The sequence below is a fragment of the Accipiter gentilis genome, chromosome 5, assembly GCF_929443795.1.
Source record: "Accipiter gentilis chromosome 5, bAccGen1.1, whole genome shotgun sequence".
NCBI lineage: Eukaryota > Metazoa > Chordata > Aves > Accipitriformes > Accipitridae > Astur > Astur gentilis.
In genome coordinates this window covers 26,203,124-26,230,533 of record NC_064884.1, presented here as the reverse complement: position 1 = coordinate 26,230,533, position 27,410 = coordinate 26,203,124, and the positions used below count along the sequence as shown (strand labels likewise).

At 38.0% G+C, this 27,410-nt stretch overlaps 1 protein-coding gene across 4 annotated transcripts in view; it reads right to left on the bottom strand.

The window, feature by feature from the left end:
- Nucleotides 1–14: 14 nt before the first annotated feature.
- Nucleotides 15–27,410, bottom strand: part of PEX7 (peroxisomal biogenesis factor 7) — a 45,146-nt gene continuing 17,750 nt past the window's right edge. Inside the window, exons 7-11 of one of the 4 annotated variants that reach the window (XR_007505995.1) lie at nt 26,988–27,101; nt 22,720–22,775; nt 13,161–13,260; nt 12,287–12,385; nt 15–1,889 (exon numbers count right to left, since the gene is read on the bottom strand). Coding sequence is in view for 2 of the 4 variants with exons in the window: in XM_049800066.1 (XP_049656023.1) it covers nt 1,803–1,889; nt 13,161–13,260; nt 22,720–22,775; nt 26,988–27,101 (357 nt within the window). In the remaining 2 variants the exon portion in view is untranslated. Of the gene's footprint in view, nt 1,890–4,329; nt 12,176–12,286; nt 12,386–13,160; nt 13,261–22,719; nt 22,776–26,987; nt 27,102–27,410 lie in introns of those variants that run through there. The other 3 variants (XR_007505996.1, XM_049800066.1, XM_049800067.1) reach the window with 3 other exon arrangements.

Below are 27,410 nucleotides of genomic sequence, written 5' to 3'. Positions count from 1 at the left end.
GAGTAGAGAAACTATTAAAGTTGAAATAATCAATTTTAATGCCTAAAATTAGATTTCATGGCCCATGGTACTGCTGAAAGCTGTATGCAGCACAGCTTTATCGTTGCATCATTCCCCAGCACACAGAATTGAAGTGCAGTAAACATTTGGAATTTGGTGCAACACACTATCACAAAAAAAGAAAATCTACTTTTTGTTATTAATTCAGCTTGAGAAGATGGCATTCTGGGTCAGTTCGCACTGACTCAGAATAAGATAAGATCCTATCAGGATCCAAATTCTCATGTTGGAGAAGACTGTTTCTTTCTGTCTTGCCCTAACACCAAATCAATATATGCTTATCTCTCTGTGGCTACCTGCTAGTTCCCTGGCTCTTTCTCCAAGACAGGGAGATTCTTTCCTTGCAACTTGCAGCTCTTAGGTCTGCTGAATTCTTTCTTTCATTTCTTCAAAGCATCCAACAGATCTGGCAGTGTCTGCTATTGCTTGATATATGAGAGGTGCAACCCTGAAGTGTACAGCATTCATTAGCAGGAGACTATGAAAACCTGACCAAAGATCTGCAAAGACCCCGACTTGCAAAGAGTCTTTTTATGATAAAGATTGTTGATATGAGGTAACAGCAGAAGGGAGAGAGCTTTAAGAAGGTTAAAAAAAAAAAGTGAGCAGGAAACCAGGGGAGAAGCCTGACACATACCAATGAGAACTGCAGGAGTATCACAGTTGGATCCTGAAAGAGTATTTAAAGGAGACTAGAGAAGCACAAAAACTGAACATCTCTGCTTGCCCCAGAAAAACTCAGATGAAAATACCAGCATGTGGGCTGAGGAGTAAAAGCAGGCATGTGAAGTACTTAACATACCTATAAAACGTTGCGCATATTTTTTTAAGTATAATAGCTTGGCCACACTGGATCTGCTATGCTTATGTCATGCAGTTAATCTGCATGTATGCAGGTTCAACTGGTCTGGACATCATTTCTCACTTTGGTCAGGCTGTCAGAGGTCCAGAAACACTGAATATACAGCCACATTCCTCTTCTATCTCTTGGAAAAACTTCAAGTGAAAATAGAAGACAAGTCTAATAGAAGAGATGGTTGTCCTATCTCTAAATCTTGAGGACTGTGATCCAATTAGTGTTGTATGTATTTCATTTTTTCCTAAGCATTTTCTCTATCATCAGAGTATCTTTCTGCATGACTTCATCAACTGTTTTACTCAAGGAGATCTAACAGAAAAAATGTATGAAAATAATCTTTACCATCTTTGTGAAGCGGCTATCAAAAAGGTCAAATGAATCAGCTGGCTATAAACTATGACATTTACTGTCTACCAGGAGTATTCGTCATATTGCACAAGAGAATAATGCAATGCGAGTCACAGCAAAACATATAAATATAAATGCATTCAAGTGGTACAAACCTCAGTTGACATTACAGTGAAAAGCCGCTTTTGTCTTGTCTTTTCTACAGTGACAATCTCTCAAAATACACTGCCAGTTACTTTTACTCGAAGATTCAGGCCTCTGCTCTCGTCATTAGCCAGACAGGTCATAATATTGTGTTGGTGATTCTACTCTAAAGATACCAGCTCATACCTGCTATGGCCACTCAGTAGCTGTTGAACATTTTGCTGGCTCAAGTACTACCTGCACTGTAAACCAAGCCCTAAAATCTCCACACGCTTAAGCACAAAATGCTCTGTTCAAGCAGAGTTTTACTTAAAGAGACACTAAGATTAGTGACACAGCTGATACTTCAGCACAAGTCTGGTTGTAGAGGAAGAGAGAGGTTCCTGGTGTGTCAGATCTTCACTTTTTCTCTAACAGGAACTGCTAGACATGATGGAGTATAGATCTTGACTAGTTCGTCCCAAGCACAGTCCACCACCTACAAAGCAAACAAAATCTATTTAGAACCTTCATAAGTGTTATTTTTACAAAAACCAGATGGAACTTAGAAGAAAATAATGCATATTGTGGAGTTAATGCTGGTTGGTAGTCTGATTTACAATTCTTCAAAATTATCTAATAATGCGGTTAGTTTTGTTTTGTTTTTTAAAATGTTGTCTTTACTAAGATGCATGAAAATTAACAATCTCATATTTTTCATGGTCCCCATGAGGAAAGCAGGGAAATCTTTGGGTTTCAGCTGATTGTTCTAAATAGGCTAAAGAACGTAACTGAGAAAGAAATTAAGGAAGGACACACAAAAGTGGAGTCCTTGTGGCGTTTCTTCTCTTTACAGCATCTCAGGACCCTTTTACAATGATATCTAAACACTTCATGATCAAATGTGAACAACTTTCTTATACTTGCAGATATGGAAAATTGTTATAGACATTTTTCTAATGGAGACCTGAGGAATGGAAAAACAAAATGACACAGGAAGTTTCTTGAATAATTAAGCCAGAACTTCAGTCTCACATTGATAAGCTACAAGATCACTGTATTGTCTTCTGTTGAGAGGAGAGATGTCTGCTGAGCATTGAGAATTGGGGGTGGTGATGTTGCTCCAAGCACTACCTAGACCCCATCAGTCTGATGGGAAGTGATGCCATATGTGCCAATGGCACAGTGACTGATTCCAATATAACTGAAACTTTTCTGAATTGCAAGTCTCAAGCTCTATTCTAGATGCAGGCATGAACCTAAAATCACGAAACCAGAAGGTTAACCTAATTCTATAGCATTAAAAAATTTTAATAAATAACAAGATTCCACAGAAGACGACTATAGAATGCTTTAGGTTTGAAAATTATTTGATAATGCACTTTAGAGTGTAACAAAGTGAAAGGGTTAACCACACTGACAATTACTCAAGTAGATGACCTATAATACATATTCACAAAATACTGTGGGAGACAAAAACTAAGGCGAAGGGAAGAAGAAAGAGGAGGGCTAAAGAGAAAAAGCTGATGAGCACCACAAATATATGCCAGTAAATCTAGCTGAATCCATCTTGCATTATTTTTACAATGTCCTTTCCAGTTGGGATCACAAAGGATACAGTATTGGATCCTCTGCACAACAAGCTTCCTTCTGCTGCAGACTGCAATTCCTGTTCTCTTCTAGAGCCAGAATGAACAGCTGCACACTAAAAATTTGGAAATCCAACTTCAATATTTGATTTCAGACTATAATTAGCCCATTTTGTGTTTACTATACTGCACTATTATTCATTTTTATTGCTTCCTTAGCTGGTTCTACTTAGTTATTTGAAGTGCTTTCCATATACATCTAAATGGATCAAAAAAAATCTCTTGACAATGTGTCAGTCTATTCATCCGACATAATAGAGCTTTGTATAATATAATGTTCTGCTGCATTGCAGTCCCCCAAATCATACCAAAAAGAAAATCTGAGTCCTCCACTAAATGCTATGTAGAAACTGGCAGTCACATAAAACACAGGTTTTTTAATATTCTCCACAGCTCTGGATCAGTATCTGTATTTCTATAGGCAACACTTTCTACTTTCATAAAGAAAGAGAGATAACATCTGGAAAAAATCCCATGGGAATTCCCACCTGTTATTAATGTAATTAGTATCCGTGAAGTAGCCTCTGAACAAATATAGTTACAGAACCATTTAATCTACCAACACTAAAAATAAACAGGGGATATTAAAAGGGAGTTTGAAAAGGATCACTTGCAGTAATTTGCCCAACTCATTGACTTAATGATAGCCCATGAAAGATGAAAACATAACCAGCAAACAGAAGAAAAATAAAGCACAGCAGATAACAGCGTATCAACTTCTCCTGTGTAGCAGGAAGTCTATAGTGGAATACTGATATCAGAAACCTCGATGAAAATACACATGCGAAGAACAGCAAACAGGTATGTATGGGAAACTGGGACACTACAGCATGGAACAACATTACAAAATGCAAGAGCATTTCCATTTCTCTTTAACACTTTCTCCAAAAAGCCAAGACTGTAAGAGAAAGGGGACAACTGTAAGCTAACAGTGCAGCAGCCAGCATTAACTGATGGACAGCCTCCACAGGCCCCTTTGCAGTATCTCATAGATTAGCGCTGCCTCAAAAAGAAATGATTAAAATGAGCCCTGGGATAGAGAAAAGTGCCTGTTCATGCAGCTACTGCCATCAGTTTACAAAATGTCTTCTTTTATTTTGCCTTTTTCCTTATGACCCATCTTATACAATGGTCTTATGACCATTGTATGCCTTTCCCCAGAAGAGGGGAACATAGGATATTAAATATAAGTGCTTTAAAAGTATTTAGAACTGTGAGCTCTCATGTGACATATGAGCATTTTAACTACATACTTTAAAGCACTTTAGTTTTTAAAAAAAAATAAAATGGCTAAATCCTACTTTATTTAAATATTAAAATAGCAGCAGGAATTCCATTGGAATGATCTAGAACACCACAGTAAATAAATACAGCATAAAAAAAGCTGCAAGTTCCTAGAGTTTATATTTTGATCAATAAGATGATGTTACTAATAGGCAGAGAAAATCCTCCTGTGGTAGGATGAAGGACAAAGGAAAATTGAAAACGGACTCACACATTATTTGCATACCTGATAAAAGTCCTTGCCATTAGGAACAGCAAGGCTTTCTGTGAAAATGTCCACTGTCTTGTGGACAAATTTTACTCTCGGATTGAAACAAATCTCACCGATTTCAGTATTTAGAGTGTGCATGATTTACATCTTTTTCTGTTTAAGCTGACATGCAGACAGAGTAGAAGACAGTTTATTTCAGTTGCAAAGAACTGTATAAATTACAATATCCTTATACTATTGAATATTTTGGACACCTGTATGCCATCGAATTTTCATTATCATTTATGAATACTAAATTGCTCTTTAACTATAGCACAAAATTCTACTGTAGCAACTTTTAACTATCAGAAGTTGCGGGGGAAACGAGACTAACTAGAGCTTAATTGTAAAACAAGAACATTCTACCTTACACTGACTGGTAAATTACATCAAGAAATAGCATAAATAGAAAAAGCATTCTAAACCTGGTAATTTTAATTATAACTAAAGCTATAAGGGACAAAGGCAGTCCAGCAAAATGACATTTACTACTTGTCTCCAATACTTCTATTTCAGTAGCAAAGTTGCAGTACTAGTATATCTGCTAGGGGTACTGTACTGTTATTACTGCAGAATAAACATCATGCCAAGTTATTTGCCAGTAGATATTTAAGCAAGTCTATTTGAAGCACATAAAATGGGGATCACTCTATTTCCCTTCAAGTAAAGCCAAAAAACAAGCAAGCAAATGAAAAACTGCAGTCACAGGAAGCTGATTGCTTGACTAGAAAATCATAGTTTAACTGAAATGAAACAGCTATCCTGTATTTTATTGAAGTGTTTATCCTTGTCCCAGAGTATAACAGTGTTTCCCACCAATTGATTTAATATTGACATCCATTCATTTATCAAAGCCAATTCCATTGATTCACTAACTGATTTACTCCTCTGACAGGCCCTCTGTTTCCTATTCATCACAATCATCTCGCTTTGCAATAGACTTAGACCTTTTCCAGGACCCGAGGGCAATCCATTCAGTCTAGTGCAATTACCTGCATGACATTCTGCCTCTTTACTGTTCAGAAGCAAGAAAACAAGAGAAATCTCCCGAATTAGTAGCTAACTTTTTTTCAATATTTGAAGGCGCAATAAATGCCCAAGTCCTAACCAAGATTAAATACATCCAAAATAACAAACTAAAAACTTTGAGTTCAGTATCCCCTTTATGAAAGGGTTTAATAAGAAGAAAGGACAGCCCTCTCTAGATGAGTATTTCTGGAATTATCTTGGTGCAGAGTGCTCATAATAAATCATAGGATAATATGCAAATGTGTCTGAGTGACCCATTTCTCTTCTCAGCTTTTCTCCATCCCATCCCATTTTCAAATAAAACTAATAGGACCTGTCTTTTTTCTGTAGAAAAGACAGTGGAAAAAGTATTCAGTTCTTTGCTTCCATTAGTGTTGTGTTTCCCGTCCTCTTTTAGTATCTTACCTTCTTGTGTCTTTTCATACAGAATTTAATGGTCTATTTATACCATTATTATGTATTTTTGAAGGGTCCTGAGCATCCTCTGTAAGCACGTGGGATGGAGATTACATGGAGATAAAGCAAACTATTAGGTTTGCTACTCATCAAAATTACTTTCACAGGTGATCACTAAAACTGGTTGGTTAAGTGCATAATGGATCATGCATGAGTTTAAATGCATTCAGTACCTATTTTGTACTAGAAAATCCAAACCACTATTGTGGCCTTTTGCTTGGTCAACAGTTGCCAGGGTGAACTGCACACGATGCCTACCTTCACATGAGAGTAAAAGTGATGGGAGTTTGTAAATTAAAACTTTTTATTTTCAATGTGCAATAACACCAATCATTTTTTAATTTACTTTTGAAAAAAACCACACATTGTTTTAATTATTATTTCCAGTAAAGACAAAATAAACCAAACCCTGGACCAGAAGTTCTTATAAAGATCTAGGTTCAAACTATGATTGTCAGAAACAGATGTTCCAAATACTGGTTAAGAAGCTATTTCTTCATTGAGGAGAGAAGAGATAAAAGACTTGAGGGACATTATTTTTCAGATTGCAAAGATATGTCACAAAGAACTGATCTAAAAAAGAGAGCTGTCTCAACATCTGTTTTGTTGCTCTGACACGGGCAACAGGAAGATGACTTGGTAGTCATGCTACACATTTCTAAATGCAAGTCTTCTGACTGTGCATTTCATCAGTAAGACGTAAAGGAAATTGAGATGCAGGTTGCAGGTTAGAGAGAAATCCTCGGCATCGCCACAGAATTTGTAGCAATTGCTCTGTACTCTACAGATCAGGGGAAAGACACCTCCCTAGTCTTTCAAGAATTGTTTTTAATTGTTAAAGTCAATCATAAGTTCTGTAGAAGGTACAGTGGAACTGCAAAAGGCCTTTCTGTGCTGATACTAGCTTTGGTGACCCCAAATGCAGTCAATTTACATGCAGTGAAACTGTGTTTTCTAATGACCCTATCCAATCTTCAAACTCATCCTTCAGCTCAGAATTAAGGTAAGTTCCTTCCTTTTGGGATATCATCACAGATAATCGTAAGCCAAACAATGTTTTTGGTAAAATCTGCAAAATCCTGTTGTCTTCCACTGAGTTTCACAAGTGCAATTCACTGGGACTTCTCAAACAGATTTATTGACCATGCAGAAAAGAAACAAAATCCACTACACTGAGTAAAAGACAAGGCTTACAGAAGTAGAAAATATTTGTAAGCCACCTAATCAAATACAATAAATGTGTTGCTTGTGCATTAAGAAACTGCTGCCTCCCACTTTTTTCCCAGTACTTCAGAATCAAAATTAAAGTACATTGTACTCTCAGTATGCTGACATTGCAGCTTTTACAGAATTGCAATGCCTGACAACCACCTTTCCAAACACCTTAGGATAAGACTTCTGCTGATAATGGCAAAGGGTGACCATTATTCATGAATGGCTAGCTTTGACTTATGCAGTGAAAGTTTAACAGTTTGGGAAAGCCACATAATAAGCACCAGTAAGAAAAGTCACCTCCCTTTTGCCCCTCCAACTCTGTAAAGGAGTTCAAATTGGCTTAACATTTGCAGCTGGTTAAATCTGATCCTTCCATGCAAAAATCCACTCTGAAATGAAGTAAAAGAACAGATGCTGTAGGATCTTTTTATCTCAAAGGATCACTAACTGCATAACTTTAGTAGCATCCTGGAGAAAGACCATAAGGAGAGATTAAAAAGAAGTACAGATAGTGATATAATTATAGCAGTGTGATAGCCACAACAGCTGGGTGGAAGCTATCAGTTCCTTGGCAATTAAGTGTAAAAGATAAGAGCAAGTGATCAAAAGAAAAAGTCTCTGCTTTTCTGTACATTTCCACAAGATGTAACTCCACTTTTACATGAAACAGTCATTTCTGGGCCTGCTGAGGGTGTACAATTAATTTAAATGAACAGCAAAATACATAGCACAACAGCCTCAATAAAGACATCTTCGGCATTTGTATTTGGCTATACTGGTTAAGCCAACTTCAGCACCCAGTATCCTGTCCATTCTCCTGCTTGCTGGGATGGCATAGCTAATGCAACACATTGAAAACAGGTAGCAGAACAAGCCTGTACACCAAAACTTGACAGATGATAAAAAATTTCTCCATAAAACTGGAAGAATTTAGAACTAAATTTCAGTTACTTTCAGGGGATGAAGCTCAAGTGTATACAGTTTGGCTATAACCTCCCTCCAACTAGTAAGAAATTACAGCTTTTAAAATTTTAGTGATAGTGATGCCATAAGAAAAGTCATGATACCATCAGTACAGCAACATTTCATGGGAATCAACAGACCGATGCTACAAAGCACACATTTCTGCTCAGTTCTAACTGCCTCTGGCCAGGTGGAAGGAAGGAGCAGACTGGGGTATTGCATAAAATGCTGGTGATACCCCACAGCTTTAGGGAGAAGAAAATGGATGTTCAGGGAAGCTGGATCACAAGGACAGCATAACACAGAGCACAAGACTAGTTTTATGGTTACTGCACTGGTATTATTACTGTCTCCTCATTATTTGGTATGATATGTGTGTACTGCCGTTATCACCCATCACCATTTTCAAATGCAATATGTAAGAATTGTGGCCAGGCCCTTTCTTGCACTGATATATCCCAGAGCTCCAGGTGCTTCAAAGAAGTAAGAGAAACCAGTTTTATGTGAACCAATCTACTCTGGGGGGAATATTTATGCGAGGAGGTGCAGCCACACAGAAGACTAAACAAGTTTGCCTCCCAAACCATGTTGAGACAAACAGCTATTTAGACAGCTAGCTGCCCATTTGTATTATAATTGCCATCCAAACGCACACAAGCACAGTAAAAGAAAATTGTTAAGTGATTGCTATTGTGTTGTACATAAGTTATTCTTAAACCTAGACTTTAACACGCATTTAGATAACAGAGGACCTTTACAGGTCCCTTTCAACCCAAACTATTCTATGATTCTATTCTATGATTTTGGACTAGAGAACTGACATTTGGTTTATTCTCATTTGCTGCAGAACAATTTTAATTTCCAAAGGGAGCACCTCAGTATTGTATATCATTGAAGTCCTGTTCTGATTTGGCATGTCACAGATCTATAATGTGCTCTTCATATATCAAGTGTTCTAAGTCACTACACCACTTGCTATCACTTCCGTTGAAAATCACGTATCCTTGCCATTTAGGAATGTCATTGTTCATTGTACAGAGAAATGGAAAGATTCCTCTCCTGTTCCCATTAAACACGTAATCCTGTTCTCAGCAGCAAGATAGAAAGCCTGGCTCAATGGAAAGCATTAATTTGTACTTTCCATTGACTGCTTTAGAGTTCAGAAGAGACATGAGATGTAGGCTGAGAAAGGTTTCCAGACAAAACTCAGAGCTTCAGTTTTTCTTACATTTGTCTTAAGCAAAACACAGCTTTAGAACTACGACAGAAAGTGTTGGGTTTTTTTTGTCCATGATTTAAAGAAATCTATGGTACATCTGTATTTTCTATTCTTTATATACTTATTGAAATAATTTCAGAATGAAGACAAAAAAAAAGGTGAATGTTCACAGTATCCGTACGTTCTATCTGTGTCATTGATAGATTGCCTACAAGACAGTTAAAATTAATTCATGACTGCCATGTCACACTCAACCTATAACAGAAGAAAAAGGCTGCTTTTAAATAAATCTGCACAAATAATACCAAAATAAGTTAGGTTCATATTTACACGCTGTAGGTAACCACAGCAAAATCTCAGTAAGAGGTAGGATTAAAGGAGTATTATAATTTAAGACATCAGAACATTCACAGATCACATGCAGGGAAAGTAAGTATCAGGAGAGAAATAAGAAATCCGATGAGCTACAGACTACAATTCCAATATATGGTCTAGCACTATCAGGCCCCAGTGAGGAATAGTATATAGCTTATTACCATTTTCATACTCTCTGTATACATCCTATGCCTATCTAACATATATAGAAAGGAGCAAGCTTTAATTGTTTTTCTTTTCCCCAAACATTGGAAAGAACTATCATGTCTGGTTTAAAAAACTGCATACTCTTAATACTGCTGACAAGGTAAATGGATTTGTTCAGTTCTTAATACTGTACACCATTACAAATTTAAAGGATTTTTGGTGCTTAGGGTCTTGTCGCTGTTCTTGTGCATGATAAAGCTACTTTGGCTGAAAGCTGGAGTTGGGAGTATTTTCTCCTAGACACCCTACCTTGCAAGCTCTCACATCACTTACAGTTTAACAGAGAAATACCCTTAATATCATGAGTACCATTTCTGTTAATGCTTTGCACTGTAAAATGCACATTTTTTCTATGCACCTGAAAGTTTGTTAGTTGTCTGAAATTGTTATGAACCTGACACCAACATTATGGTGGAAAAAAACCCAAACCAAACAACAGTTGATTTTATTAAAATGCAAGGCTTTCAACAAACACTTGTAGAGGCAGATACACCAAAATAGATATCAGAATCTTAATTAAGGACAAAGAAGTTTTCTGTTTCATCTAGCTAATACTTACCTTCACAACCTGGGACCCATTCTTATAACCAGATCTCTCCCCCACGTGTTGCCTCCCCTTAGCAAGGACTAGCTTGCCTGCATGTACCTACTCTTGCCTGTGGATTCTGTTCAAAGCTCAATCAGTTCCACAGGAATGTCTTGTAATTCCTAGGTCAGATACTTAATCACAGTTTCTATTCTAAACCCTTTTTCAAAAGTACAGACTGTTTTTTTTCTTGACATGTAAAAGATACTTCAAAAATACTGAAGTTCATTGGGCACAGCCAAAGAAAATATAGTCTGTCTAGACAACAAAAATATCATTAAGAATGAAAGCAAAGGTTAATGACCAGAATGGTACTTAATTTAACTATAAATGAATAAAATAACCTGCATGCATGGAGGAGAGGAGGAGTTCAAATCTCAGGTCGTAACTCCTCCAAGCATACAGTAAAAATCACATGTCATGCAAATCCATGAACAATGGCTCACTATCAGGTCTTGATAGAGAGCAGACATGAAGGCAACCTACATATTGGGAACAGCAACATAAAATTTAAGCAAATAATCTTCACTGGATCAATGTAGAAGCCAGGGAAAGGCTGCAACACTCATACTGGAAGCAGTAAGTATTCAGTAAGTGTTCATTCTTCATCTTGTAGTTACAGTTTAATTCTATCACAGGTTTTAAAATTTCTTTTAAAACCAGAATGTTTACATTTTGCATTGCTGTGATATCCAACCCTCACAACACATTAAATCAACTCCACAAAAAAACCCCAGAGGAATAATAAAGCTGTTGCAGATGCCAAACTTCTGTCTGGAAGGCACACTGGCATGCAGGCTATATGGATATGTACCCCAGATTTACAGTGTTTGTGCATTAAGTCCAACAAAGGACTTGTATAATTTCTGCATGGAAAAAAATACCTGGATGCATGAATACCCTAACGTAGATGGGTATGCACACCACCACTTTCCTTTTTCCAACATACAAATGCATGTGCAGCTGTTTTCTTTCAATGCATTACCTATCATCAATGAATGTTAACTTGACCTTGTGTCAAGGAGGCTATTCCATACATTGCAGTTACAAAAGAAGGAATATCCACATAGCAGCAACTTCAAGTTTGACAGATAAATCCTACAAAAAGAAGTCATATCTAGCCAGACAGTCAGAAATACCACCCACTGACATCTACTCTGTAACACACAGGGCTCTCTGCAACTGGCTTGTAGTCAAGATGTAATCGCATCTTCAATACAAAACGAAGAAAAATCTTCCTGCCTCATTCAGATCCATGGAAAACCCACACCAACTTCATGGAAAGCTAAACTGGGCTCAGAGCATGCAGTGACGTAACACTGTAAGGCTCTAACGTACTATGCTACGCTTGCTGCTTCCTCTGGACCAAATTCAGCCAGAATCATACCTATGCACTCACTTAGGGTGAAGCCTTAATTCCCAGCAACTGGCCTTTAAGTTATTCTTGCCCTGCCCCAATTAAAAATAACCTGAAACTTGAGAATTTTTTTTCAGCCTTACAAATTCCCTTATGTGGTTCACAGCACAGCCTCATGAACAGTTCCTCCAGCACCTGTGAGGCAACAGAATTAAGGTAACAAGCAACCAGGCAGGAAACTCTTCAAGCTAGCATTTTGCTAGAATGGTTCCACATACATTAAGCAAAGTATTTTGCCAAACTTACACCTTCCTCCTGTGTCTTTTTATCAGTAGCAGAAATTATGATGGTTTCATTTGCTTTGTCCATTCAGAATTTCATTGCAGATGTTACAAGTCACTTTATCTGGGGTGAAAAAATTAATTTCACTGTGAATTAGAATGGAATCTAGATGCAAATGATATCTGTGGCACATTAAATAGTGCATTAGTTACAGTTAACTCAGAGTAATTTCTGTGTGAAAACTATAGGCTTTCTTGTTTTAAAGCAAATAATTAGTTTTTCTGCCTTTCTTGCCTGAAAAAAACAGTTCATACTACAAACAATCCTCTGTTTACAGAATAGAAGCAATTGTAGCAACAGAAGCAGAGGAGAATCCTACCACAATCCACACACAAATAAGTGCCCCTGATAAAATGGGTTCCACTCATTCATGTCAATAGCTGAGGGTTTTAGAATTCTAACTACATATCAAGCCTCTTCTAGTACTCCAAATACTATGACAAACCAGGTATCACGTGTGACACTACCAGTGTTTAACTTTACATCCTAAGCAGATGGAAGGAAGCGCTGTATCTCAGCTTGGCATTCTAGGCCCTTCTCTATTACTCTTCCTTCTGAAACAGAACTACCTCATCTTCCCTGAGCATAATGTAGCTTTCAGCTATCTGATTTTGCAATTCTGTCTGTCCTGCCCATCTCTCCTGCCCAACACGAGTAACAGCTTTATAAATAAAAATGGACCTGAAGTGATGTTTATTTAATAAGCATTAAGCCAGACTCACTTCCAGAAGCTTTCTGCAATCTGGTGGCTCTCATTCAGCATCCGAGTCCTGCAGTCCAGCCATGACCACACTGGCTATAATAAGGAAGTGAAAAGTAAATTCATCCCAGCTCTTACCTGACCACGGTTGTGAAGACTTAAATCCAGTCCACATGTAAATTCAGTATGATGCTCAACTGTTTCCAGCAAAGGGTTAGGCTTGGAAAAGTCCCAGAATCTACAGAGTGGGGCGGGGGGTGGGGTGGGTGGGAATCAAACAAACCACAATTAAAGTAATTGAAAGGCCATTTCAAAAATATAATGCAAGATATTGACAAATCTGTTGCTGCCAGGGTATTTAAAAAAGCAAACTCATCCACTTAGGAAACATAACAAATCATATTCCTGCAAAGCCATCTGCTGATTTGCATAAATTAAACCCCACTGGGCAAAACCTTCTTTGTCTCCTGTTGCAGAAACTGAGATCAAAAGTTGGCAGCAAAGAGCAGCCATTGGGACATTATTAAAAGAGAACAAAATGTAGGCTGGAATACTTTTGTTATATTTTTTAATGGCTGCAGAATTTTATCTATGAAAGACACTAGCATGATTTATGATTTTTCTCAGTTTTTCAAATTGTTCACTATGGGGTCCTTATTTACTGAAAATTACATGTTCATTTAGAGATACTGGTCATTCCTAGTCTCAAATCTGAGACTGTGTTCCTGTAAAACAGAATTTAATATTATAATTTAATAATAAATTTGTATTACAAAGATCAGTTGCATTATAGAGTTAATTCCACTAATTCATATTTCAAAAAGAATTTTTTCTTTCCAGACATGGTTGATATAAATGCTTAGACAACAGATTTCTGAAGTGCTCTACTTCTCCCAGCTACTCTCCTGTTAGATGCAATGTCCATCAATGCAGTTAACAGCAAGGATAAAAGAAGCATAAGAGAAGATGGGATGAAAGTATAGGTAACAAGAAACCTCAGTCATGAAAAAAGGATTCAGGAATAGAACTTTCGGGTAATAACACACTGACAAGACATCACATGAGGGCACAACAGAAAGATCTGTTTTTCTTTTCTGGGTTGTATATACTGCTTAGAAAATTCCATAGGCTGCAAAGCACAGTGCATTTTGTGGGCTGGAAGCTGTAATCAAATTTTCTACAGCTTGAATTTTCTCACAGTGGTCAGTCATATGCTTTACTACTTCTGTAAGAATCACTGAGGTGTCTCTGCCTTGCTCCTGATACTGAACTGTTCTTACTAAGTATTGTTTCTTTCCCCAGTACACCAACTACACTGAAAGCACTGCATATTCAAAACAAATTCAGGTAAAATAGCAAACACTGGAGCCAGCAGGGTCAGTTTGTTTAACATGTAGAAGTTATTTCCTTCATAAACAAGCAGAGTGGTATCAGCACAATGGCTATGCCATAGCAACAACCCTCTTAACTTTTTCCTAGTACCTGAGATCTAAGATAAACAACTTATTTTGCAGGAGAGAGGAGCAAAAGACCATCTCAGCATTTTCATCCTCCCACCTTTGTTCCTAAGAAGGTAAAGAAACAAATCTTGTTGTTTCTAAGTAATATTGGTAGCCTTCCTTACCACATTAGCTCTCTACTAACTCTTGAAAGACAGATGGTCATAACTGAAAACTAAGATTAAATGAGACAACTTCAGGTCTACATTAACAAACACTTAGAAAAGACTTTCTGATCAATTTTAAAAAGAGTAGGACAATTTGGTGTTTGCTATATGGAGTCATGTTTGCAAAAAGTCAGAAGCAGTACAGAGTTTGAGTACTGCAACTTAGTTCAAGTTCCACAGACTATCTGGGACCTTTGATTTTTTGATATAAAAATAATTACTAGTGAAAGTCAATAGGTTCTAAAGTTACTTCAGGAAATGATTCAGGAAAAATGCACAGATGGGAGCACAAAGAACACAACTCCTCAAGCCCATTTCCTTCTGGGGAACAACAAAAAGTGATAAATATTTATGCATGAAAGCTTTACTACTGCTCTTAGGTTTCAAATAAAGATGTCTTCATACACTGTATTTTTAGGTGGGTGTGAATCAGCTATTTGCTGCTTTCCATAAGAGCCTACTCAATGACTAATGCCACCATCCACACACAACTACATCAGGCAGAGGTCACAGTAGCATATGGATGTATATAACCAAGAAGCTTCCAAGAGCAACCCAGAACTCAGTGTTAGTTTACTACATGTGTATCACGCAATTCATTCTCCTGCTCCCATTCTCTAATCCCTGTGCAAAGATAGCTACCTGCAAAAGTTCTTCCTGCAAACTAGAAAAACTGCTGTTGGAGCAAAACTTACTGTGAAGCTACTGTTGGATACAGGCCTATCAAGGCAACGTTGTTACTTCAGGCATTAACTGGGGACATCTAACTATTTCCACAATAATATCCTTATGAGATTATTTCATTACAGTTCCAGTAAAGTATCAACATTATGAAGCAGCTCAGGTATAGAAGAAAGCCTTTATTTAAAGTATTATCTTCCACAAGCATCAAAGAAGAGGAAGAATTGCTTGAGAGCCAAATCAAATGGAACAGGATCCAAAAAAGTAATTCTGAAATAGGTTTCACTTTTGAGTTTGCTCCAGTAGCATAGTTGTTCTCCAAGGACTCATCTTACATGCTTTATTTCAAAGTAATTCTTGCTGAAATGCTAACTTCTTGGTATACTTCCTATGTACTGTATGGGAAAACAAAGCACACCACTTTCACATTTATGACTCTAATAGAACTGCATATGCACCACTGTTTTTTCCTATTACACATGTGAGTTGATGTCCTGACAATGAAATCCCATACAAACATTTTTCCTATAAGGTAAAATGGCAGATTGCAAATTATGTTTATTTCAGTTCTTCTGCCACAATGTAACAGAATAACTTTTAAGAACAACTAGTGACTAGCCTTCAAAATATCCCTTCTGCTTTTAAAGATCTTCAAATTAGCAACACTTACAAGTAACTTTAATACTTTCCTCCAAACAATGATTTCACTCTCATCATCATCATGGGCTTGAAGCCAACCTTAGAACGTATCTGCATCATCATTCTATTGAGGTATCAACCAAAGATCCTAAACCAGAGAGTGCCCTGAAAAACAAGGCATGCTCACAAAATGAAGGTATTTCTCATCACTAAAATGTTCAATCTGATCTAAGAAATGCAAGTGAGAAACTCCATTTAGGCAAGTACAAGTCTTCTCTACTACTTTTAGCTTAAATCAATACACAGTGCAGCACAAGATGCAGCATCATGTACCACTCTAATCTTGAAGGATGAAGTCATGAGCCCATATGGGCTGGTTGGTGTACAACAGTAACAACTTCATTGCTGCTGATTCACAGTAATTTAAGTGTAGTTAGAGAGTGAAGTTATCCAGCTTACTCTTTGTTTCCCAATTACTTGCCAAAACACAAATTAACTAGAATGGGATGCAAACCCCTAACTTAGGGGCATCTATGGTCTCATCAGAGCTTCTAAATATTCCCTGTCCTTTCGTATCATGATTCTAGACTGGAGCTTCATTTCACTTTGCCACATGCCCCACTTTTCATCAAGCACAGGGAAAGGTCAGTTTTACACATTTTTATGTGTAAGTCAGATGCCTGAGAAATACAGAAGTGGTTGTCACTAACATACAGATAATACTGTAGGTATGTGTGGTTTCTCTCAATGCTTCTGTTTCCTCATCGGTCCACAGAAAAACCCCACCTTTGCCTTTTAGGCACGATACATTGTGTAGAGAAAGATTTAAACATATTTGTATGACAAACTAAGAAAGAATAGATAGCCTCACAACCAAAAATTTAAAAGGGGTTATTTAGAAGAAAAAAGACACACTTTCCATAAGAAAAAAAATATTCAGATGCTGCCATAGTTAAATATTCAAGTATAAATACTTGAAAGTTTTAATTACAAATATTTAACACTTATACAGACCTATTTATTAAAAGAAATTAAAAAGAAAAAACCCTACACAGCCCTTTGCTGTATTCTTCAACAAAATTATAGTGCTATTCATAGCAACAGAAAATTTGATTCCATAGATAAAAAATATTAACCTATTTATGAGGTTGAGTCGTTTGACGAGTAGCTCCTGCGACCAACACTTTCCTAGTTTTAAGAGAAATTCCATCTCATAATACTTATTTCAAAGAAAATTAGCATGTGCAGGCAGGAAAATGCCTGCAAAATACAAGAACACAGGCGTTCATTTGCATGTCAAAAATTCTTGTTTTAATCCAAAAAGGAAACATGTAAGAGAACAGATATGCTTTACACTGGTGTATGAGTGATTTTGACTAATTCTATAGTTGCAACAAACAGTTAAATCATAATTGCACAGTACAGTCGGTTTTGAATTTTGTTAGTTTCGTCAGATGTAATGCCCAAAGCTCTGACTACTACTAGCGACTCTGCTATCAAGGCGACTTTTTGTAATGATGGAGGAGCTATCATCAACTGAGACATTCAAATTAACAGGTTCTTCTACTGCAGAGTTTTCAGTTTCACACTGGAAACCACGAGTGACAAGCATTTTGATCAGCAGGAAGACATTTTCCATTTGGAAAAAAAAAAAAGAAAAGAAAAAAGACAGCAAATAAGTGAACACCCACCTTTTCACATTGAAGAAGAAAAAAAAAAAGAAACAAAAAAGACAACAAGGATAATTAACGGAAGTGAAAGACAGTTTCTTTTATGAGCAGCATTATTCCAGAAGTTCTCAAGATTTCTTTGTGATCCAAGTTACTGAACTTGTACACAGCGATGGAGAGCTGGAGACAGTGGTTTACCTTAAAGCATCTTGCAGAGATGATGTCCAGTATAGTACAACTTTCAACAAAAATCACCTTTTTGCCTCAGAGGCAAGCTTCTGTGAATAAATTTCAAGATCTGGCTTGATACCAGCTTAATGAAGTTCTGTAATTTATCAGATCTGTTTAGATTTTGGTGAGCACTCTCTGTGCCTAATGCATCAAGACTTTTTTTTTTATATACCGAAGAGAGTCCAGAAATATAAAACACTGATTCCAGTAAGAGATGACACTGATGTTCTTTCAAACTGAATTTTGATAGAGATAAGGTTTAAGAACATGCATGCAGACCTAAATAAGTCCTGGAAACGTTACAGTACTTTGTGCATTTCCTGGCATTTTAATGATTAATTTGTGTTAAAACTGCTCTTTAATTAAGCTAATTTTTCCTGAACTCTTCCAAAGAGTACGGAAATGGTGTCTCAATGAGGCATTTAGTAGACAGGGCTTAAATACAAATCATTATACCCAAGTACGTAAAAAAACAAGTTCAAATCTACACCCTCTTTTTCTTAGCTCCCAGTATGAAGTTGGCATGTGAACTAGTTTTCAGTAGCTTGACTATAGTGCACACATGCAATCATTCTATTATTTGCAAAGGATGAAGCTAAGTATTGCTAACTTTGCCTTCAACCTACTATTTTTTGCTTTTAGATAGCCAGTTGCGCCAAACTAGCTGTTCTACCTGAAACAAACAAAACCCCTGCCTCTTACATGGCAGTTTGGTAACATTATCCAAGATTTGTGTTTGTTTGGTCAAGCTACAAAGTCTCAGTAACATTTAAGATTACAGAGCTTAAACAGTAAGCTACGCTGTATCCAGTTATGTACTATGTGTTAATGCTTACAGACAATTCTGAGCTTTAAACAGAAACATTAAAGAAAATAAAAGAACAATATCATAACTAAGCTGCTATTAAAATAACAGTGTTTGTATCAATGAATCTGTTTTTAAAGGACTGCCATAGCATACTGTTGTATGAATTACTATCAAATGTGGCTAAAATGTCACAAGCCTTGAGTAGATTCAACAAGATCCAAAACTAATACCATATACTGGAATCCCTACTTCTCCTCCACCCTTTATACATTTATCAAGTATTTTTGTTCTTAAATTGAAATGTATGTATGTGTTTATACAGTCATGCCCACATGTACACATGTGTGTATATGCATGTGCATACATGACAGCATATGTGCGCATGTGTGTATGTAGAATGTATGGTGCATCCAGTCAAACTCTGAACATTTCTAAGTGAACTCTACTTCTTACTGTGAGCTACATTTCTTCATGTAAATGACAGTACAGGATATGTGGTAGAGGTACAACATATTCATCATATTATATTCTTTAAGAGAGATGTTACCAAGTGTTGTGGTAACAAGTTTCCTCCATTATACAGAATGTTTTGCTTGCACCACCTTTTCCAAAGACTTTCACCTGGCCTTCTCTGTGGTTTGTTCCCTCATAACCAAACTCAGAAACTCATAGTTTTAGAAAACTGCTAAAAATCTGTATTTCACCTCTTCAACCCTGCCCTCCATCCCTAGTCACAGCAAGTAATGGTTTGGACAGAAAAAAATGCCTAGAGTGGCATTTTGTGAAAAGATCCCCAAGCTCTGCATTTACAGACACCCTGGTATATGAGCTAGGAACTCTCCTCATCTTTACTGACAGTTTCCATGTATGAAAATGTCAGAGTTGAAATTGCACTAGATTTCAGTACTGCATAAACTGTATTAGTGCCAAACCTGAAGGATATATAGTTGGTGTCAAAAATGAGAAGAGCATGACACACAATCAAGTCACTTCAATGCGTCAGTATGCTGATTATTAGTCTTATTGCTCAGACAAGACCACTGGAAGAAGCCAATTACCACTTTTTATTTTAGACCTAGAAGCCTTTTGAGAAACGATATGCTGCAAACCAGCTGGCACTGCATCAGTAAAGGATGTTAAGTAAGATCCCATAAATAACCTTCCACAGACCACTGTGCAGTATTCTATGAGAAGTGCATTTTAAACATAAATAAAATTAAGCACTTTATATAAGACAGAATGCTGGTACAGCAGTCCAAAAAGTTACATACATATGGACATCACAGCACTTACACTGTCAGGCTCCTGGCACCAACCACATGACAGTGCATACCACTGGCAAGGCACTACTCATTATTACAGTAAGCAAATGAGTAACAATTAACATAAGTTTAGGAAAGGTTCTCAAGCACTTAAGTCCTTTACTGAAATAATGACATGCCTATGGGGGACAAGAGTAGTACACAAGCTCACCATCCAGTTCTAATCTACAAGAGAAAGGCACGATTTTTTGAAAGGAACCAGCCCACGCAGAGACTGAAAATTTAAGGGAGTGACTGGATGGCTAAACTCACAGATTTACTGTTATCACCACCTCGCCTTCCTGGCCTCTCTTTCCTGAGGAGCCTTTATCCATTGCAGCACCTGAGTCTTGTGAGTGGTCCCACCATTTCTCTATAATGCCCAAGAGGCCACACCTCTGCCGCCACACATGGACTTCTAATTCCCCATTTGTGTCCTCTGCTCTACACAGGTGTCAGGCTGCTTCTACACAGAAAGTGCAAAAGCCTCTGGCATTATGCTATTCCCCACACTCTTCTCTGATCCTCATGCTTTGCTTCTCTTCAGGTTATGGTCACTCTGCCCTGTTATCCGTAGTTTAAAATACTCCTCACTGGCTTAGCAAGCCTGTTGGCAAAGATGCCCTTGCCCTACTTTGTCAGATGGATCTTATCCCTGCCTCGCAGTACCCAATTGCTTATAAGAGGACCTTGTAGTCGTAAAAGACAAAGCCCTGCTTGTCACACCATCTACACAGCCAAGTGTTTACTTGCTGGAGATGTCTTTTCCTACCTGGACCTTTCTCCTTCACTGTCAGGATCAAGGAAAACACCACCAGGGCTGCCAGTGCCATGTAGCCACTCTTGATACATTCATGGTCACCTCCTTCAGTAACATGAGAACCCATACAGGGAAATGGGGAAAGGCGGTGTTCTGAATCTGGACAAATCCTAGTAGGCTCTGCACAACCTCCTGGACCTCAACCCAAGGGAGGCAACAAAACGTTCCAAGACATCAAGTTGGGCTGGCAGACATATATACTTCAAGAGGAGAAGGCAACAGGAGGCAGTCTCCAGTGATGATTCACATTTTTCTTTTGGTACAGACACTTGATTCAGGCTCAGCTGACTCTGACGTCTCCCCAGACTGAGCTTGCTCCCGCTCACCCATTTCCAGGGCACTAAATCTGTTCTCTAGCTCCAATCTGTGTTGTCAGAAGTCACAAGTTTCCAGTCTCCCCCATCATGGGAGTCTTTACCCTTATCCTCTACTGCTTGAAGCATAGTCTCTACTGTCCCTCTTTCCTTGCACTGTGGGATTTGGGCTCTCACCTTTGAAGGGTACCTGTGAAGACCCTGTCGATCTTGCATTCACTGTCCTTGAGTGTACACAGCCTGCTCACCTCCTGCAGCTCCTTCACCTCAGTACCTCAAAGAGAACACACCTCCCACAGGTGAGGCCACCATCACCTTAGCCCCAAGAAGAGGCACGAGGCACTCCCTACAGCCTAAGACCTGGAAGGCAACATCGTCTCTAGTGCTATCGAGGGTTGAGGACTCACATGTGCCAAGGGCAACTGCTTCAGCAGCTGTCTCCCTGTGGAACATTACCATTGTCACTGTACAGTCTCAAGCAGTCCCACATCATCTATAGCAGAGCTTCAGAGCCCCTTTGCACTCCTGCATATTTCTGTTAGCTGCGTTCTGGGAGCTGCAACCAAGAGCTCAGGTGAAAACAGATTGTTCCAGCTATACCACTCTTCCAGTAAGATTTTTGAAAATATACAAAATTCCTACAATGCTTAACACACTAACTTCATGATGCAACTTTATATGATGTTATGGCACAAGACTATATATATTTATGATTTTGAAACATATACAGGCACTGAGAGTTAACAAAGTTTTCCTTAGGAAACAGAACCTTTCTCTGTCTGGTGTCAGACCACTTAGGACACAACCAGAAGTGACATCAATTGGGATGATTTGAGTGAGTGGGATAAGTTTGCAGTCACTTGTGGAGGCAAGAGGGCTTCTCCTATTTGTAAATGTACTACCTACTATATTCAGTCCATGTTATAAAATTAAAAGGTAGATCAAAGAATGTGATTGAAATATTCAGGAATGCACTTCATAGTATACCGACTTATGACACTGTGTGTCTTAGAGAAGTTCTAATACGAAGTCAAACTCCTTTAGGAATTTTAATCAGCTTTAAATCAGTTGTACTATAAAATCCTCAGCAGTATTAGATATATTGGGCAGCCAGGGGAACTTGCACAAGTCTTGTCTAAAGAACTTCAGCATATACGCTGTGAAACAATAATAAAGCTTCCTCAAATCCTGGTAGGACAGAAACATTGTTCATAAAAAGCTTAAATAAAAATACGTCACAGAAACATACAAAGTCACCCACCTACATTCATTTAACAAGTTATTACCTTCTTATCAGACACTATCACAGCCAGATGCAACTACGTTCAGCAGAATGATGTGAAAAGGATTACAGAAAGCATCTGTCAGAGCAGATACTCAGAACAGTGACTGAGCTAGCCTGTAAGTGAGGAACCCATGCATTTTCAACATAGCTCATGAAGAGAGAAAATATCCACTAGCAACATTAGCTGCATTTCAGTACGGCCCCTCTAGAACTCTTCTATTGCAAGCCATATTAAAATAGATTATCTTTCCATTTTTATCCAATTAAAAAAAAATACTGTACCTCACAGTAAAATCATAGGAGCAAGATGCCAATAAAGTTGCATGGAATGGTGAAAACTGCAAGAAAACAAAACAGAACAACTTTTAAAGTAAAAACATTGTGAACATATATAGACTTACTGTAAGTAGAAAGCTACCAAAGTTTAAACAGTTAAAACTGTCTTGTTATGTACCACATCATGCTGCAACAAATCAGACAACATCAACAAATTGCCCTGCCATACTTCTAGTTACAAGGAATGCTCTATGGGATCTTGGTTTGGTTTGATTTCATTACAGCAGTGCCAAACGACCCTGCTGTAAAGTTAAGAAGTTTTAGGACATACATATGAACAGTATCATCTCATATAAAGCGAGTTTCAGAAAAGCTGTGTTACCAGTTCATTATTTTCAGAGAGAAAATTTGTGCCATACTGCACAGAACACAAGATAGATTACTGTCATCAATTCCATGCCCTAAATTTTTGACATTATTTACAGAAATTGTAAAATTGGAGATAAGTTGAAAAACTGAAGGCAGTATAATGTCACCTCATGATTTCTTCCTCTCCTGCATGGTATTTTTCAGAATACACTCTTCTACAGACTCTAACTGCAGCAAAAAGGATGCACTTCGGCAAAAATCGTTCACCTCGGCTCCAGCTTTTTGGTAATTCTCAGTTTCCAACTATTTTAAGGTCTGTGTTTCTCAACAGGAAATAGAAAAGTCATTGACATAACTTCAGTTTGAAATGCAGGTCCCTCTCATCATGGTTCACAGGCAAGATTCTTCCTGCAAGGCTTCCAATATTATTCACAGCTACTACAAAGTCAAAAGTTAATCCTGGGCTATAGCCACAACTGCCCAAGTTGCCAAAAGAGCAGTGTATGTTGTTGCCTGCTGAACTCTGCTGAGAGTTCTCTTTACTATAGCAGAATTGAGCATTGTGCATGCTTGAACATTAACCTCTCCAGATTTCCTACAATTTTTCGGAGGGGGGAAGGGGATCACAACAAAACATCTTATTATTCATATTCCTGTGATGCAGAAGAAAAAAAGGGGAAGAAGTCTGATGGGCAGTAAAAACCAATGGCACATTTCCCACATGCCCTCTTTGTGTCTTTGTTCACATAGTTTCAGATGAAGCAAAACCAACTTGTCAAAGCTGAAAAGCTTTGGCATTAACCTTAATTATCCTAGAAACTTACCTAAGCAAACTCTTATCAAAATACTTAGCAGAGGACTACACACGTACGGTGAAAGAATTTGCATAATGTCTTTCTGCTACAAAGAGAAGAGAGTATTTTAAAATTCTGTTCCACTTAGCTATAAGATACTACAATTTTACCATCTGAACAGTTACATATCGACAGAAGACACCAACATATCATCTATCCTGACCTCCAGTATTTCACAGATCATTCATCCAAATATCTTTTTAGGTAAACTCCAAAACCATAACTACATTTCAGTATGAGATTGAAGCCAGCTAAGAATATGAAAGCAGCAAATGCATCAATGTCAAAATCTCCTGTAAAGGGCTTCAGATGACCTCAGTGTGCTGATAATACCCTGTACTGCAATAAAAGACCACAAGAAATCTGCAGGAATCCTGACAGTATCATGATGGGTAGAATTCCTTGCCAGGCTCAGATCTGACAGTCAACACAACCCTGAACAAATGAACAGAATACAAAAGACAGACAACTGAAGAGTGTGATTTCATGGTTGGTTTAAGCTAATTTAAGAGTGCACTGCTGCCAAGACTTGTGGCCATCCCTTTTGCCCTTTCCACTTCAGGCTGTGTGCTCCTGCCCCTCTCCTTTGTGTCAGGGCTTGCAATTGTGCAGTTAAGCAACAAATTGAGACAGCTTAGTGATCCAGACAGAAACTAGTCACTTTTAGGGACAGGATTTTCAGTCAGAAAAATCAGCTGAGCCAGCTTGCTGCAAAGCTTTATAACTGCTTGTGTCACCACAATGCAGAGGAAGGGAAGTTGGTAGGGACAGCTGCCTGTATTTAGGTAGCATCCTGGTCTCTCTCTCTAATTTAGTGTGACTGGTGAGTTGTACCACACAAGTGTAGATATGCCACACCACCTTTATGTGCTGGCCCACACTCTCATATCTTCTGTCCACAGGGACCATGTCTATCTTGAAATGGAAACTATAAAAGCCTGTTAAGACAGAACAGAAGTCATGTACTCTTACATACCTCTCCCTTGCACGTGTAGGCATATATAGCCTCCCCACCATCATCTTAAAGCCACTCAGTGAACTGATCTCAGAAGTTGGTACAAAGAAAATTTTACTGCTGGCCCACTCTTAATAATAATTTCAAAGCATTTTAAGAAAACAGGGAGCATGATGGGCCATAAAATGGAAACTCAGATAAGATGGTATAAGAATATAAAAGATACCCTACCTGGTTAGGCCAACAGTCTTCAAGCCCAGTGCTGTATGTTTACACGGCATCTTCTGTATTTTACTTTGTACCAATCACCTCTGGTCCTCTCACTGCATACCACTGAGAAGAGTCAAGCTTTGTCTTCTCTATTTCCCCCAATCATTCATACACAGTGATAAGATCCTCCCTAAGCCTTCTCTTCACACTAAACAAGTCCCAGCTCTCTCAGCCTCTCTTGGTAGGACAGAGGCTCCAGTCTCTTAATCTTCTTTGTGGCCCTTTGCTGGATGTACTGTAGTATGTCCACATCTCCCTTGTACTGGGAAGCCTAGAACTGGACCCAGCACTCCACATGTGGTCTTACTAGTGCAGTGAGTAGCGGGGAAGGATCACTACCCTCAATCCGCTGGCAACGCTCTTCCTAATGCAGCCCAGGATGATAGAGAGTAGGAAAATCAGAGATGCTATCCTTGTCTAGCTCTTCTAGTATCTGTTTATCAACCAGCTGATATCCATGAACCTGATGACACTGCGTGCCTACGCAACCCCTTGTGCAGAGAGCCAATTCAAGAAGTCTACCATCTGATGTGTAAAAGAAGTATTTCCATCTGCTTGTAAATCCATCTTCTACTAGTTTAATGAAGTGTCCTTTAGTTCTATTATCACAGGTTATGGTGAATAACAATTCTGCATTCACTTTCTCCATTTTATCATGAAGACAATGTGCTATGAATCCCTTAGTGGCAGAGCTGTTTTTAAAAGATCCCACTGTCAGAGAGTAAGAATATTACAGTCTGTATTGATTGATAGTGTATTGATTCATCCATCTTAATGGCTGTCAAATTGGAGTTGCAAAATGACCTTGTTTTTTAAACAAGAAAAAAACCAAACTCAAACACCACTGCTAGATGTTCTTCTGCTATGGAAAACATTTCACAGAGCCAGATTAGAGCATGGTCATGTAGGAATTAAGTTAGAAAAACAGACTGGACAGCCACCACCAGCGAGGATAGCAGGCAAAGGTAGCGGGGATAAGGAGGAGCAGCAGCTTCTCAGGCTGACTGGCCACAAACAGGATTCACTTCCTGAAACACGCGCTTTTCTGACAGACTACAACCTAAGCACAGTAACTTTTAAAGTTGTTAGAAACACATCAAAAATTCCAAGGGCATGTGAAGCAAAATACTGACCCAGAATAATTATTTCATACCAGTTCAGACTTCCTAGAAAATATTAATAAACATAGCTGTTCCTGAAAGGCTTTAAAAGGATCAGGTATTATCTGACTAATATAAAAAAATAATAAGCACTAATATGAAAAAAATGTCATTGTGCATCTAGAACAAATTCCTATTGGTGGGTGATCTAGTAGTACACAGATCCAGTATAGTCATCTGTAGCCTTTCATGCATAAAGTTTCAAAATCTCTGGAACATATTATCATTTTCTTTGTATACACAAAAACACATATTCACAGTGAGTTCTATACCTTGCTTTACGTGGATATTGACCCTTTGTATCGAAAGAAAAAGGCACAGCACCATTTAAAAACAAACAAGGGAAGGTATTTCCTCTTTCTGAAATTTCCCATATAACTTAGCTGAAGTAAACCTCCCAACCCTCTCTCAAGCTCTCAAACACTCCTCATGGAAATATATTGACTTTGAAGGTGTCATTTACTTTGAAATCCCAGCAGTCTGCTAAATATCAAAAGGTTTTACAGTGCTAAACTGAAGGTTTCCAAGAACAGTTCCTGTAGCACCTAAAATCTTCAACATCTGTTGGGTTTTCCCTAGTTATTAGGCAATATAAAATATTACTGCTTTCTAGAAAAAAAAGTGTAACAATTCAGTGGTGGTCAATGGGAATAAAATACAACTTACTTTTACTCTTCTAATAGCATAGGTATGACCAAGCAAGATGAACACTGGTTGCCGGATGTTCCGCAAATCCCAGCCTTTCAAGCTACAGTCAACTGCACCAGTTACCAGCAAGTTCTGATGATTTGATAAAACACAGATATATCAGGACAATTTAGTTATTAAATTGCAGTCATGTGTATGTTGGCTACAAAAGTTAGATAAATCAAACAATACAGATGAATAAATAATAAATGAGGTCTCTAGTGTATAAATTAAAGAGAACAGAGAAATACAAACTGTTTCTCCACTATGCACTATTCTGTCCGCTATACAAAAGAAAAAGCAAAACCTCTAATCTACCTGGGCCATCTATCTGTTGGAAAAATGCTCTTCTGAAGGTGTAGTAGTGAATGAGAGCAATAAAGCAACTAGACATATTTTTAT